Source organism: Triticum dicoccoides, chromosome 3A, assembly GCF_002162155.2.
Source record: "Triticum dicoccoides isolate Atlit2015 ecotype Zavitan chromosome 3A, WEW_v2.0, whole genome shotgun sequence".
In the NCBI taxonomy this organism is placed as follows: domain Eukaryota; kingdom Viridiplantae; phylum Streptophyta; class Magnoliopsida; order Poales; family Poaceae; genus Triticum; species Triticum dicoccoides.
In genome coordinates this window covers 50142943-50159659 of record NC_041384.1, presented here as the reverse complement: position 1 = coordinate 50159659, position 16717 = coordinate 50142943, and the positions used below count along the sequence as shown (strand labels likewise).

The 16717-nt window shown below is 43.4% G+C and overlaps 1 protein-coding gene across 1 annotated transcript; it reads right to left on the bottom strand.

The window, feature by feature from the left end:
* Positions 1-6153: 6153 nt before the first annotated feature.
* Positions 6154-16689, bottom strand: LOC119271893. Its single transcript, XM_037553539.1, has 3 exons — positions 16620-16689; positions 16425-16504; positions 6154-7472 (listed from the first exon to the last, which is right to left on the bottom strand). The coding sequence occupies exons 1-3, from the start codon at positions 16687-16689 to the stop codon at positions 6273-6275; spliced, it is 1350 nt and encodes a 449-aa protein (XP_037409436.1). The 3' UTR covers positions 6154-6272.
* Positions 16690-16717: the final 28 nt, after the last annotated feature.

Sequence of the window (16717 nt, the reverse complement as noted above, 5' to 3'; positions counted from 1 at the left end):
AGTGTGCGTATGTATATACCAATACTAAATGGCTCGCTGGTGTTGCGTGGATGGTGACGGAAAGGGACGGCGACTTGGGAAAACTTTGGGCCGAGCTGAACCATTTGAAACTCACGCGTTGACAGGATCGATGACATGGAGGCTGCTGCTATTACGTGGAAGCAACCGTTCCTACTCCCCTGGCCGCATTACGTTACATGAGATTAATATAAGGCTAGTCATAGTGAGAGTAATTTAGCCAGTAACATAACCCACTTAAAGAAAATTTTACTTATGTGGCAAAGAGTTAGACTAGTCACAATGGGAGTAACTTGACTAGTAACATCACACATTTCAATACAAGATTGCTTATATGGCAGCTAATTAATGAGGAGAGAGGGTTTGTGGTAACTTATGTAGTTACTGTAACATCACATATTTCAAGACATAATGAGTCTATAGCCTAATAAATGAACTCTTTCATGATACCACTTACTTTCTCCGTCCGGATTTATTAGGCCTCTCAGCAACAATAGTACGTCCCGACTTATAAGGCCCTTCTAAATAATTTTCTTGGAATCAAACTCATTCAATTCCGGAGGACCGAGGGAAATTAACTAGCCCATTGCATGCGGCGACCTAAACAGACGCATGCGCTTCTCCTAGTCTTCAGATTGGCCATGCTAGCAGCCATGCATCAGCATGCGCGTGAACTCTGGGCTGCTGGCTGGATTACCTAGAGTGTGCATTAAATTACGTGGCTACCGAAACGTACGTCACAATTAAACACTGGAGATTTTCACCTTAATCAAGGCCAGTTACTAGGTTCCTTGGTCCTGTCAATCTTGTCTCCGGACCCAATAAACTTGGACGGAGGGAGTATATGTTACTCCCTCCTTTCCGATTTATAGGGCTCAATTCAAAAATCTCACCAACCAAGGTAGATGGTGAGTGGTGGAATATTTTATGTAATTTGCAAAATCACTCAATTAATGCTCTAGTTTTCCTAAAAATTTATGTTTACCAATGTATTAATTGCAATGCGTACATGCATAAAGTACATGCATTGGTCAATTTTCTCTTAATACTTGTATGCAATTATTTAATGCACCTTGGAATCTGAACTTGTGATGAGGAACAATCAAATTGAGCCTTATAAAATGAAAAAACTAAGATTTTGAGATAAGCCCTATAAACCGAAAAGAAGGGAGTACTATCCACTATGGAGGTAGTAACATAGATTAATAACATCGACAAGTTACTACTTTATGTTACTCCCCACTATGCGCAGTCTTAATGAGAAGGGGTAACATAATATATTACTGTAATGTAACACTTCTCAATACAATATAAGTTTACAAGCTAATAAATAAAGGCATTTATAATACTAGTATTATGTTATTTTGCACTATAAAAATGATAACTTAGACTAGTATCATATGCATGACACTAGCATAAATTACTCCTCACTATGACCGGCCTAAATAACTGATCGGAGTGGTATGATAATGGGAAACCACTGGACTCCGCTCCTCGGGGACCCACGGCATCCACGTGACGCGGCCAACAGCGACATGACCGGGACGGAAGACTGGTCCATTAGCGCGTTCCAAAGACTTTTTTCTGATGGATGGGAGGAAAGGTCACCGGGCGTGAAAACACATTGCAATCTTGTTTGTGAATGGTAACGTCCGAACCCGCGTCTAGCCATCGCCATCGTTATGAACCGGAACATTCCTACAGGCCTGCACATCTTCTTTGCCTACTTCTACTTGGATGGACATGCTGCCGTGCCTCTTAACCAGCGGCATTGAGAGCATCTAAACCCACATATGACAAAAATGATTCCTCGTATGTTCATGGACGCATCCGGACGCGTTCGTGGAGAGGGCCCAGTTAGCGCAACTCCAACGCCCCAACGCATTTTATCCGCGCGCGTCCGTTTGGGTCGAAACGGACAGAAACAGCGGCCTAATGTGCCAATGCGCCTACGACCGATTTTCGGCCCAAATTTGGTCCAGATCTGCATCAGCGCGGACGCGCGTGATACCCACTCTTGTCCTTCCCTGGCCCGCCATACAGTGGCACATTCACCCCATTTCTCCCTCTCTCCCAAAACTCTCCCACCATCTCGCCCTCCTGTCCACTCGCCATGGTCGACACGCCAACCCCCCGCCGCTGTTGTCCCCGTCTGCACAGTCAACAACGTGTCCGACAAGCCCCGCTCCGTCCGCAAGAAGCGGCCCAAGAAGGAGCAGATGTAGGAGGAGCGGGCCATATAGTCGGCGAAGAGGGCTGTATCGATGAAGGTTCAGGCGGATAGATTGGAAGTCGTCGCTGCGGCCGCCCACACCGCGGCCGCACAACAGAGGCCACTATGGCGGCGAATAAGGCCCTCGTCGCCAAGACCACACAACAGGTTCGGGCGGGGGCGGCCGGACAACACGCCTCTAGCCGACCCCAACGCAGGAAAAGCTGACAAAAATCGTGTCCGTTTGCGGCAGCGTGTTGGAGTTGCCCTTATCCCTCATTTTGCGTCGGTGCAATCGTGTACCTCAGATTTCATACCTCAAATCTATACTACACATACAACACAAAATCTACACACTACATAGATAACCGAAAACTAGCATATACTACTCGTCGTCAGAGATCTAGACGACCTCCATGCCGGCAGTGCCGGACGAAACGGCCTCCTGGTCCATGGCCGCCGCCCGCTACTCCATCTCCTCATCAGACTCCATGTCCATGAAGAGTGCGTCATTCGTTGCCCATGCCTTATGGAGGAAGCGGCAGTTTACTCCACCTCCGCCTCCGAGCGAATGGAGTCGAGGATGTCCTGTTGCTCTGCTGCCTCCTTCGCTTGGGTGACCTCAAACTCCGTCAACACGTCTGGCATGGCGAAGCCCGCAGCCAGAGGCATTGGATCTTCCTCGCCTTCGTCCTCTTCCTCCTCCTTCGGCCCCGCGTCCTCCATGATCGCGTCCGGTGCCTGCTCCTCCTCCGACTCTGGCGAGTCCTAAGGCAGGCCGTCTGCAATCCAAGCTTTGTGCCTAGTCCGGATCTCCTCAAGGAGCTCCAAATGCCACTCCAGAGTGAGCATGGCTTACGTGGTGATCCGTTGCCGGGCCATGACGACTGGGGGATGGCAAGCGAATTGGACGACGGCGACACGGAGGGGAGGGAGAGGGTGGAAATGGGATGGACTAGGTTTGGGTTGCCGCCGTCCGGCTTAAGTAGCTGGATTTGGCCCCTTGAGAGGCGTGCTAGAGCGGCGTTCTCACTAGACTGTTTGTGTTCTGACGTATGCCCATGTGGGTCCTCGTTCTGGCCATCACTCCGACGTGACGGACGCACCCGAGCGCGACCGAGCCCTCCTGCCTCCTCATATCCACCCTAGATATGTGCTGGATATGATGGGGGTGGGGTAGCCAAGACGTATAGGGCCGGTATGAGGAGTCCTGCCGGGTCCGGATTTTGTGACCGATCACTGATCGGGCTATCCGTCCAGACATATAGGGGCCGTTTGAAGAGCCCGGCTGTCGATGCTCTAACATCGGTGGCCATACAAATTCTTTCTCAGGGCCTGTTTGATTCGTACTACAATTCTAAAAATGCACGAAAATTAGAACGTCATAACCATCTGCATCCTATATAATTTTGATTTGTCTGATCACGCACAAGAAAAAAATTAAAGAGCTTTTCCTAAAATTGTAGAATGGATGTTAAAATAATACATGTCCACATTGATACGCCATGTTGCTCGCAAAGGTCGCCATCTCCTGTTAAGTACTCCATAGTAGTAGTTGAAATCATCAACTGCGTGATTAGCACTTCCTGCGTGATTTTCTTAGAGAAAAGATCATTACAGTCCTGCTTATATAAGGAGTAGGCAGTTCAAGATAGCATCGTCCATCCAAACCAAACCACACAACACACTAGCTAGCTACGGCTCGAAGGACCACCAGCCAACACCAAAAGGTAGGTAGAATCAAAATACTACAACTCAGCCTATTCTTTGGCGCCTTCCCATCACGGCATCACCATTCCAGGTTCCTTGTCATGTTCTGAATCTTGCCTTGCGCCACCACCAATTGCTCCTTACGCTCGGCCGGCCGGAAGAAGCTCGACCGGAAGAGACGGCATCCACTGCGAAATACAATTAATTGTTTTATAAGTTATATGCAATGGAATACTGAGTAGGGTGTTTTGGAGCTCGGCCTCCATGGAGGCCGATTTTTTTTATAAAAAATAAATAAATCAAAATTCAAACTTCTCAATTTCAAAAAAATCTGATTATTTTTAGTACAAGTATGCAAGGACGTGATGTGTATGGGTGTAAAATTTCACGATGAAATACCTTGCAATGTGAGCTGTGCAAAAGAAACAAAATCATGGACTTTGAAGACGAATAGTGCATGTACTAAAAAGCTGCAGATTTTTTTTTGTGTAGCCCTCATTTTAACGTATTTCGTTCTGAAAATTTACACACTTGTACATCTTGTCTCTAAGTAGATGTGTATTTTTTTTAAAAAATTCTTGAAACATACAAACATGAATTTGATCATTTCAAATTCGGCCTCCATGGAAGCCGAGCTCCATTCAACATTTTCGTGGAATACTAGCATTCATGTTGTTGTCAAAGACTGTAGCTTTCCTACAAGTCCAGATCAACCAAAACAAAAGCCCCCAAAATGGCTCATCCAACATCTAAATGGCGCGTCCATTTGTTTTCACTTGATAGTAATTGTCCAAATTGAAGCCTAGATGTTTTTCCTTTTTACGGGATCTTTTGGCATCCTTCACTTTTATCTAATGGAATATTTGCTTGAAGATATTGTGAATTAATTCACTTTTTGTCGTACTAGAACTAAATATCCCATCAATTGTTTTTCACTTAATGATTAGGATTTTAACAGATTGTACGCATTGATTTTTTACTTAATCACCCTATTGGATCTAGATGTCACAATTGCTGATTTTCACTTAATTGTAATTGTCTTAGATCTAAACATCACATCCATTGTCTTTTTAGTTAATCGTAATGGTGCACCAAACTAATAGTCTAGGCTTTGCCTTTCGATGAGACATAATTTTGTGAAATTCATGATCCCCAAGGGTTCTATTGAAGAGTACTATATGTGGGAGTACTATATGTGGATTGCCTGGCCCTTTCCATCAGTTCGGACTTTTTGTTGTGTTGGCTAGTGCATGAAGCTTAACAGGTTCAACCTCCAGAGCAGGATCAGTCTTGAATCCTTATCTATTCGAAGTACAAGAGCTGAGTAACTGAAAAGAAATGAGCCAAGCTGGATTGGTAGATTACTAACGAGTGACCAACAAAAGAAACATACTACTCCCTCTGTTTCACAATGTAAGTTCATTTGGCTTTGTTCTAAGCCAATCCATTTTAACTTTCACCAAGTTTATAGAAGAGACTACCAACATGTGCAACACCAAATACATATAATATAAAAATATATTTGATAATGCATCTAATAATACTAGTTTGGTGTTGCATATGTTGATACTTTCTTTTAAACGGCTGACTTGAGAGAAAACTGAAGGAACTTACACTGTGAAACAAAAGGACTACATCACAAGGATGATATAAACGTGCAACATGCCAGGTATGTGAAAATGTGGTGTATGAAAGGTAAAATATGGAACATGCAGCGTGACAACAGTAATACATATTTTGCTTCCCACAGTGAAGAATGTAGTACCAAAATATAGCACCTGGCGGGGCCATGAACTCACCTATTACGAAGATGCCGAGTGGCATTTGGACCAGAAATATACCACAAAATCTGCCACCATACATAGCAGCAAAATTTATCTACCGTTCTCTTAATTCATTTTCTTACAGTATATATTTAGAAAGGAAAATCTCAAGTTGTCAACCTGAGAACCCACAGGTTTTTCATTATAGTTTCCACATAGCGTCAGGCCACTCTAGTACCATTTCAGCTCATAGCAGGCAGTTGACGATGGGTGCCCATTTGCTCTTCTCTGCAAATAAAGCTTTTCTTCTAATTATATAAGAGGTCTAGATCGCAAGTTTGTTCTTGGAAACATATATAATCATGCATCGACCCGCAGAAGCTGATCCCACATTCATTGATTCTTTCCCGATTACAACTAGACAATTTGGTGATTCTTGACTTACCATGTGACTTCAAGCATTCACCTTTCTTTTATTCCGGTGCAAGGACATGGTGTGCAGAGTGCAGAGAGTGCAGAGTGCAGAGTGCGTCATCGAAGAAGGTTGACACTGCAGGAGTAGCAAGGCTTCAAAATATATCCAGGACCACTGCAATGATAATAGCAAATATTGCCGCAGCAAATGTTGCCTTCGCAGTCCAATCGAGTACGGTGGTAGCTGCAGCGAGGCCGACACTGGTCAAGTCTGGCTTGATGGTGGCCACCGTGAGAGCAAAGCCGGACATAAAAGCTGAGGTGAATAATATGGTGCAGGCCTTGAGAGATTCAGCCTTCCCATGAAGGAACCCTCCAAAGATGGCGATGATTGCCGTAAAAGACCACATTGTGATCTTGTGCCCCATCTCTGCCTTCCACTTGAGGCGTGCCTTTTGGTAGTCACTCGGGTTGCTGTCCTGGGCTGTTGTACGGCCAACACAGTGCTCCTTGAAAATGTGGACAGCCGCCGCAAAAACCCAAGGGGCGAATGCTGCGAAGATGGAGAACTCAACTATATCGAAAGCCACTGCAAGAACTGCACAGGCTAGCAGCAAATGAATGAAGATAATTGCTAGCGACATGCATTTGATGATGCATCCCCTGAGCCTTGGACTGTTGATCTCCAGTACCTTGTCACGGATCGCGATGTAGAGCAGACCCCAGATTAAAGTAGTGAACACCAAGAAGATGGCTACAAGAACAACACTTTTGGTCTTCCCTGAACCACCAGTTACATTGTAATTGACCACCAGGGCAACCACGCCTGTGAAGGCAGAGTTGCTAATGGCTGACACCAACTTAAAGGCAGCTTCCAACTGTTCCTTGTGCTCCCTGAGTGCTGCCTCTTCGTCACCGCCCTGAGCTTTGAGTCCCACATACCATCGTACTACAGCAAGCGGAGCCGTCACCACAACCAGAAGGGCAAGGCCAATGTACCTGTATAACTTATACCCAGAGAGCAGAAAGGGGCTGATCAATGTTACCACTGGCAATGCGCTGCATAACCAGGAAAGGTATTTGGAAACCATGAGCTGGCTCTCGGAGACAAGGTGTTGTGGGAGCTCCAGCAGGTTCATGCTGAGCAGCATCAGGCAAACACCACTGATGAGGCATGCGAAGCCAAGGAACAACGGAATGATGCACCGTAGATTATGTGCTCCTCTATCTCCTGGGAAGAGAATGTACCAGGCCACCATCATGCTTACACCAAAGCCAGCAATGCTGCCCCCAAACTCTAAGTTCTCATTGGCTTTTGTTGTTTCCCTTGTCTCAATGGTGGCGCCTTCCTCAGCCTGCAGATTACAAGAGTAGCAAGGGTCAAATTTAATAGATGCAAAGCCCAAACCCGTCGCTAGCCAAAACGGCACCAGTTCTGTCCACATTGTAATTTGGTGAACTCTTCACATACTTATTAATATACCAAGCATATATTTGTATCCAAAAGCAACAAGAGAAAAACAAAACCTAGAATTAGTAAAGTAAGACTGCAATTGCATTACTAAAAATAGACTGCAACAATAACAGTGCACTGTAGTGACATCACAAAACACATGGCAACATGAATGAACATAAAAAACTACCCATGTTTTTTTATGGAATGCTTATATCGTCATAAGGTGTCTGAATCTTCCACGAGCTCTTGTGTTTTACTGCTAGTGTTGGCTCTTCAGTCGTTTAGTGGTAGTGTGTGCTCGTTTACTTTCTAAGGGAGTTGTTAATTTCATGCCTCACTGTTATTTAGTGTGTTTGGCTGCTGTTAAGTAGACTATCATCATGTCACGGCATGAGATTAAGAGCGGAAGAAGCTCTAGCTCAAATTGAGCTGTATTCATTCCTAGTTTTTTGGTTTCAGAAATGTAGTTGGGGGTTGCAAGCTCCTTAATCCGATGAAAAAAAAGAGTAAAGAAAATCATCATATGGTATTTGTTTGGAAGCCGCTTGCATTTTATTAACGAGTTTTGCTTCGGTACACCCCCTAGAAAAGTTTACAAATTTTGATGCACATCAAAGATGGAGATTAGAAGATACCTTTTCAATAAAAAATATTAAATTGTTCTGATCTCTTGTTTGATGCATTGGAAAAGTAGGGATTAGAATTAGTTGATGCTTAATGTAAAAGTAGGGACTATAATTTGTTTATGTACGTAAGCAAAACTCTATAAAATTGAGGAATCACCTATTCGGATAATTTTCAAATATTACGGAATACAGCAAGATGCGGCTCAACAACGTAAGAGGGTTTTGAACTTGCATGCTGATCAACAGGTGTCAGCTCCAAGACATGCTAAATTCAGATAACATCTCTGAAAATCTGCACAGACCAATCTCCACCCTAAGCATATGAGCAACTTCTTCAACTTCAGGAGAAACTCAGTTGGTGCATCATCAGATGCATCATTCTGATGCCCTATTTGTTTGAGCTTCAGGAACCAGATTCAGCTTTGTTAGTGAAGATAAATCTGGAATCTGAAAAGCCCGTGAAACTAAATCTGATATCTAAAACAAACAGTTATTTCAAATAAATCAGCTTTGCCAGTGAAGCTGAATCTGGATTTGGACCATTTTTAGTGCAATTTGTTGAAGCACCTCAAAGTGTACTTCGGTGCGAATCAGCTTTACCACTAAAGCGAATCTACAGGTGATTCAAATCCAATCAAAGCTGAAACAAACATGATCTTATATAACTGTGATCAGCTTTGCCACTAAAGTGAATCCCTAAGTGATTCGAATGAGATCAAAGCTGAAACAAACAAGGCCATTGGCACTATTCTTGGAATTTCCCTCGGTAAAGATCTATGCAAACGTATTCCTAAAACAGGATGTCCCTGCCCCAGCAACTCCAGTGGATCTCGAAGAGTGCTTGTCAGTTAAAGATCAAAATATTTTCCTGGCTTCTATTAGACGATAGAGTTAGCACCAGAAATGACGGAAAAAATAATTCATCTATCAGACCACACATGTATCATCTGCGGATCTGCCTAGAGAACATCGAAGAAATACACATGGGTTTATTCTGGGACCGTGTCCTCGGCCCTTGGTTGTGCCCACCTGCGTGCTTAACATTTTTTTTCTTTCGATAAAGTTTGCTTAACAAATACTTCATCCACTCCAAAATACTTAAAGTTCTAGGTTTTCTTAAGTCAATAATCTTCATGTTTGACCAAGTCTATATAAAAATATATCAACATGTACAACATCAACTATATATAGTATAAAAATATATTTTATAATGAATCTAATGAAACTAGTATGATACTGTAGGTATTAGTATATTTTTCTATACTCCAACCAAGGAAGATCTAATCTTTAGCCCCGAAACAGGTCAACTAATTGACAAGCACTCTTTCAGATCCATCGGAGATCGGAGTTGCTGGTTTTTATGACAAATCTGATGAAACTAATATGATACTCACAAGCACTCTTCCAGATCGATTGGAGTTACCGGGGCAGGGACATCCTGTTTTAGGCGCTTATTTGGACCATCTAGCAAAATATTTTCCTAGCTGCTACTAGAACACCTACAACCGGGCGCCCCAAACCCATTTCAAATGTCCGGGCCATAGTTACCCGATTTGGTGTTCTCTGGGTTCACAATTCCGGTTCGGATTTGCCATTCGGTACTGCCTATGAATCGAGTTCGTTGGGGGTATACATCTCTAATTCGTGAATTGAGTAACCGATTCGTAAATCAGAGGACTCCAATTCATGAATCAGAGGACTTCGATTCGACCCTTGGGTTGCGCTTTTCCCCCCTTTTCTTGCCTTTTTCATAGTTTAACCAGAAAATGCATCTAGAAAAATACTAGTATTCCATTGGTTTGACTCTTCGTGCACAGGAACCTCTTATTGAGCACTTGAATCAATGGCATAAAAAAATACCGAAGTCATGGATGGAGGGAAAGTTTCCACCAAGAATTTCGGTTGGACACGTCTAGGGGTGGGCACTGTCACATCGAAAACCGAAAAACTTAACCGAATCGAACCAGATTAACCGATTTGTATGTTTATTCGATGTACGGTTGTTTGGTTTGGTGGAAACTTCGATCGCTATTTGGTGTTCAGTGTATGTTCGATTTTCTGTCATCAAAAACCATAATCACCGAAGAAGCCGATCTTATTTACGATTCCTGGTTCCCGTGAGGTCCTACGTGATTGCGAGCGCAGCTCATTTGTCCATCGGCCCAACATCCCCCGATTACTAATCATTCCCAAACGTAATCACTCCACGTTCATAAGAGCAGCTAATTGAGGAGCCCTCCTACGAAAAGCCTCCCAACAATCACTTGAGGTGGGCTGAGTGACACGCTCTCAGCTGTCACTACAGTCGCTCTCTCAGTTGTCGTCACGTGTCGCGCTCTAGGCGCCCTTTCAAATTTTGTTTCTTTTGTTTTCCACATGCTTTTCGGCTTTTAGATGGTTTTGTCTGATTTTTTTTCTTCAAGTTTTTGGTTTTTCATCTGTCTTTCTTAACTTTTTGAAAAAAAATGATTTTTTCTCAAAACAACGTGATTTCTATTTTTCCTTCTGCAAGAGTCACGAATTTGCTTCTGTGAAAGACATGGTTTTGCTTCCACGAGAGGCATGGTTTTATTTCCGCGAAAACATATTTTTTTTCCTTTCATGAGAGACACAGTTTTGCTTCCGCGGGAGGTATAGCCATGCTTCTCGGAACCGAAAAAAATTATTTTTTTCCTTCCACGAGCTCTCGAAAATGTCAGTCGGAAGGGAAAACCGTGCTCCTGGTTCGTTCTTTTGTGAAAAAAGTTTGTCACGGATCGGGCGCGTCCGCGGTTGTTTGAGGGGTCGAATTAGAGATACGTGGATGAAGATGCTCTAATGGCCTGGTCACAAAAAGGTGACCTAAATGGGTGCCTCAAACGAGCCTCGAATGTCCGGGCTGATCGGCACCCCTCATATTTAACCCAAATATATGGCGGATATGAGGGTGCTCGGGCGCGACCAGGCGTGTCCGCCACCCACGCTGACCCACCTGACCCCATATATATATATATATATATATATATATATATATATATATATATATATATATATATATATATATATATATATACCGGACCAAACCCCAGCCACTTCACTCCACTCCCTCCACTCTCCTCCGTGACCCAAGCTCTCGTCCGATGATCTCCGGCCTTCTCCGGCATGGCGGGCAACGTATCTTAGTCCTACACCTTCAGATCCGTCGACCCCGAGCTCATGCCACCAGAGCCTGAGGAAGAGATGACTATCCGGCTTGCGCTCCGTCGTTCCCGGGAGGAGGCCGCCCGGCGGCAGCTCTCGGATTCCTTCCGTCGGGAATTTATTGTGTCCGCTCAAATGGCGCATGGATCCGATGTAGGTGTGCCATCGCTGCCTCAACGGAGGCGGTGCAGTTCGTCTAGCGTCTGAAAGCGGCGGCGGATGCGTAACCCCTCTGTTAGCGCGCCGAGGCGATGGATGCACCATGAGTCATCCGATGTAAACAGGCACGGCGTGCTCGCCACGTGTGAAGCAGCGGGCGCGGGTGGCGGCAGCAGCCCTCGTGGCGATGGATGTTACCGAGGCGGAGTCGCATTTTTTTTCTGGCGCCCTGTATGGTGCACTAGTCTGGGCGGCGGAACTGCGTCATGGTGGATGTGGCCGGCTCGTCCCAGTACGGATCCATCGTCGATCTGGTGTCCATCGACACCGACTGGGTTCCATGCTCCGACGAGGAAGAGTAGGGCATGGGAGACGGCGACGCCTTGAGTTCTGTGAGCCGACTCGTGTCACATGTCCTACTCTTCCTTGCTGGCGGTCGAACCAACACTCCGAGGAGCGCAGCCGGCCGCCGGACATGGACACGGCGGAGTCCGCTTAGAATATGTTTTACGTTGCATGTAATAGTATGGATTTCAGATTTCTAATTTGAGTTATCCGGTTGTAGAATGGATTATTTAAGACGTGACTCGATCACTGTCCACAGACACGCCCACAAATATTTGAGGGACCGGATTTGCCAAATCCAACTATAGATGCTCTTACATGACAAAGTCAGCGTCAGGAATCTATTGGGAAGGAGAAAATATCGTCTACCAGACAACTCATGTATCATGTGCCAGACAACTCATGTATCATGTGCCTAGAGAACACTGAAGACACATAGTTCATTTATTCTGGACTGTGTCTCGGCCATTGGTTGTGTCTGCCTGCGTGCTCAATATTTTTTTTCGATATAAAGCTTTCTTAACAAATATTTTCTCCACTACAAAATACTTGAAGTTCTAGGTTTGTCTAAAGTGAAACATCTTATGTTTGACCAAGTCTACAGAAAAATTTATCAACATCTACAACATCAACTGTATATACTAGTATTTTACGATGAATCTAATGAGCTAATATAAGATATTAGTAAAAAAATTATACTCCAACCAAGGAAGATCAAATCTTTAGCCCGCACCGTCCCCTCTTTTCTTCTTAAGGTCATCGTGGTCGACTACGTGGAGTCCGCAGACTGATACGAACAGAAGTGTGTCACTTCACGTGGGCGGGAGAGTTTGTTTAGATGCAGGACGTGGGCAAGACCACTATTTAAGACATTATGTATAACTATATGATCCAGGAACAAATTGCTGCATCTAAACGTATCAATCCATCCCATTATCACATGAACGCATAATTCAGCAGCGGAGTAGAATAAAATTTCAATTATATAGTCAATTACTAGATGGTCAAACTGAAAAAAGATACTCCCTCCGTTCACTTTTGTAAGACCTTTTAGACATTTAAGACAGCACCTAAAACAGTTCAATTTCAGCTGTCCTAAATGACTTACAAAAATGAACAGAAGGAGTATATGAGTTTCTTTAGCAACACAGTACAAACACATTGGCTCATATTAACACTCACTCCTATTAATGCACACATGCACACACCACTAGTTTGATCATCTTCGAGACTGAGCCGCCAATTTTTTATTTTTGCCTCAGGCCTACACCTTCCCTTCTAGCAAGTCGGAGGGCTGGCTATGGTGCTTGTCCTGACGATGATGGGATTGATTACGTGATGAAGCCTTGTCGCAAGAGTAGGACAAGATTGCAATCTAGGTCTTGCATCTGGGGTCCTTATTGCAAAGTTCAAGGACCTAGTTCTAAATTATCTTTTCTTATGGATCCTTCTATCAGTTATACCGTGACTATGGGCCCTTTTCTTGTTCAAAAAAATAAATGAAAAATGATATAAATTGCTGAGAAGGGATTCCTATGAAAATCCTCTCTAACACTAAGCTCTCTAGTTTTAAAGAGCTCACATTCAATTGTGGTCTCCAATTTGAATTGGATCACCTGATTTTTGACCGGGTCAACAATTTCTTAAAACTCTCTCATTCGATTCATTTATACTAGACATTGTGCTTCCTAATTTCTAAGGCATCACAATTAATTCGTGTATTAAATTTAAAATTGGGTCATCTGATTTTGATCGGGTCAACAATTTCTGAAGCTCTCCCATTCAATTATTTTAATCCATTATGTTCCCTAATTTTGAAACTTTTTTATTCAATTGAGGTATTCAATTTTGGATTTGGTTTATGATTTTGACCGGACCAATGATTTTTCAAATCAATCTGCAGCAACAGACCCTTAAAAACATATCAATCTAGCACACACTCCCACCAACAAGAAAAAAGAAGCGCCACCATGTGATATTATAGCACCAATATTGTACATGCAATCACCAACACAGAAATTTCCCCACATCAACCTACTTTAGTTAGCGGATAACATAGAATTACACCACAAAAGGCCCATCAAATCACTGCATTACAAATAAAACTAGAACACACTCTATAATCTCTCCACCAGCTAAATTAAATATTCCATCAGTTTCAAAATATACGTGCTATTGGTTTTTAGAAAGTCAAATTTATGTAACTTTGACCAAGTTCATAGACAAAATATAGACATCCATAATATTAAAATAAAGTAAGTATGGAAATTTTATTTCACGATGAATCTAAAAATAGCGATTTGATACTATGGATTTTGATATGTTTCTCTACGAATTTGATCAAACTTAAAAGGTTTTACTTTTCAGAAAACTATTACACCTAATATTTTGAAACAGAGCGATTACTTTTTAGAAAATTCAACAACACCAACGGCGCTGCGCCAAACACTTGTAGTATATATCATGGGCCATGTGGATTGCAAGAAGGAGAAAACTCGCAAGAGATGGCAGGAGGAGCAGAACGGAAAGTGGATCCTAGGAGCCCGGCGTGTGGTCTGTCAAGGTGGAGGGAGTGGGAGGATGCGCCACGCCGGGGAGATGTGCCATTTAAAAAACTACAGGTTGTGATGGCCACGGCTGAGCTACCCCGCGGGCGGGCGCATCGTCCTGATCCTCTCATGCCCAGTCGTAGCCTACGGATTATTTTATTTTTAGGTGGGTCTACGGACGTGGGATTACGTGGGTATGTATGACGTTGGACGGCCAACAAAATTTTGATGCTGATGCTCAGCTACAGGGGATTGGGTTAGAAGCGACGGCGAGGACCACACTCCCGGCTGCTCGTTGGGTTTACAATTTTCTTAATCAGTCGCAATCTAGCTTTTCTTTACTATATAATCTGTCCCAATCTATTTTTTGTTACTCAATATACCTTGTTTCAGAGCGACTAATTAAGAGGGGTGCCCCGCAGGAAGCACCACGAGGTGTGCGTGACAGGTGGAGGGGTTTGAGGGAGCGGCGCGCGGAGTGCCCTGGACAAAGAAAAACGACATCTTTTTTCACCTGGTGTTTTCTTCTCTTTCCGATTGTTTTCTCTATTTTTTTTCCTTCTGGCTTTTCTCTGGTTTTTTCCCTGTCTAGTTTTCTTAGGCTGTCACGTGTACAACATGGATGTACATGTACCGCTCATTCTGTACTCACTAACCGTGTGGGAGTATAGGTGCACCGTGTGGAGAATACAAATGTGATATGGGGAATACATGTTGCTTTCCCTCGTAAAAAAAAGAAAGAATACAAGTTGCTTTGCGGTGGGTACATGTTGTGCAACGCATGGAGTGCAGGTGAGTTGCAGGGGGAGTACGGGCTGGGCTATGCAGGGAGTACAAGTTATGCTACACGAGGAGTGCAAGTGCGCTGTGGGGAAGGACATGTTTCATCACACGGGAAGTACACGTTACACATAGGTGGCACTACATGAGGAGTACAAGTTACACTACGCGAGAGTACAGTATGTTATAGCGGAAGTACAAAGTTCCATTGTTCTAAGTACAAGTTACATCCAAAAAAGAGTTCAACGAAACCTATGAACATGTGATCAACTTTCAGAGATATAGCCACGAGTAACAAAGGTGAAAACGTTCATAATTTGGACACTCGCATCAAGAGATATTTTCATTTGAAATTTGGATCTCAAAGTAAAGCACGTACAGTGCCCTCTCACCCTTCCGCATGAGTGAAAAAAAAACAAAACTCTCTGGTGGCAACAAGTGTCACACACGAGTTGCGCCACATGTGGCACCAAAGGTGTTTGAAATAACATTCACAAAAGGTACCCCTCAACTAGTGATTTCGATCTTGTTTTTTATGAGAAGCGATCACATGATGTACACTCTTTTTGTTCCGAATAATTCTCAAGTGCTATATCTATTTCAAATAATGGAGCATTAATTAGGGTTGCCATAAATTTAAACTTGTTCTAAGGGAATTTTGTGTCGTAGATGTTGGTATTCTCCTGTATCTCCTTTATAAATTTGGTCAAATTTATAAGAACCATTACTGGTGACACAACCATATCTAAGTAAGTACGATCTTATTCTGAATCAATGTGAGTAGTATGTATATATAATTCCTTTGTGCAATAATTCCTTTAGACCATGCTAGACAAGAATGAAGAACAAAAAATTGGAACCACTCTACCAATATTTTTACAATAGCTACCGGCAGTTTGTTTGACTTTGACCATTGACTTAAAAGTATGCTTTGTCAATTCAGTCCAAAATCAACCATCGAGTAGACAAAAACTATGTTTTGTCCTTACTCCATAACCAATCACGGAAAGTAGGCAACAGCCATATGCCATGGCACAATAAACCATGCAAGTTTTTTTTAACACATAAACTATGCAAGTTGATACTTGAAAAGGAACAGAAAAGATATCTGCTGTAGTAAGATATAGACGTGTCCGCTTTGCGAAAATTTTGGATCATTGCATGAATGGAAGAGTCAAAATAAAATGGACCGATGTTGTTTCGTGTGCTTACCGGAGCCAGGATCCTTGACGGCGGCGACGGCGGTTGCGCTGCTCCGCCCTTCTTGTCCATGTTCAGTGTTGGCGGCAAAGCTGCAAATTTAAGCGACAACAGAACTCAAAACGGAGGTGCGAACTAAGCTGCAGATAAATATATAGCTTAAAACGAATAGTAGCAAAGCATAGAGATGATATCCATGGTGCTCACCTTCCACATCGACGTCGAGCTGGTTAGCGCGCACGAGTCGTGAGGTTTGGGTTTTGCATTCCTCTGCCATGGCCACGATCGTTCGTGATCTCCTCCCT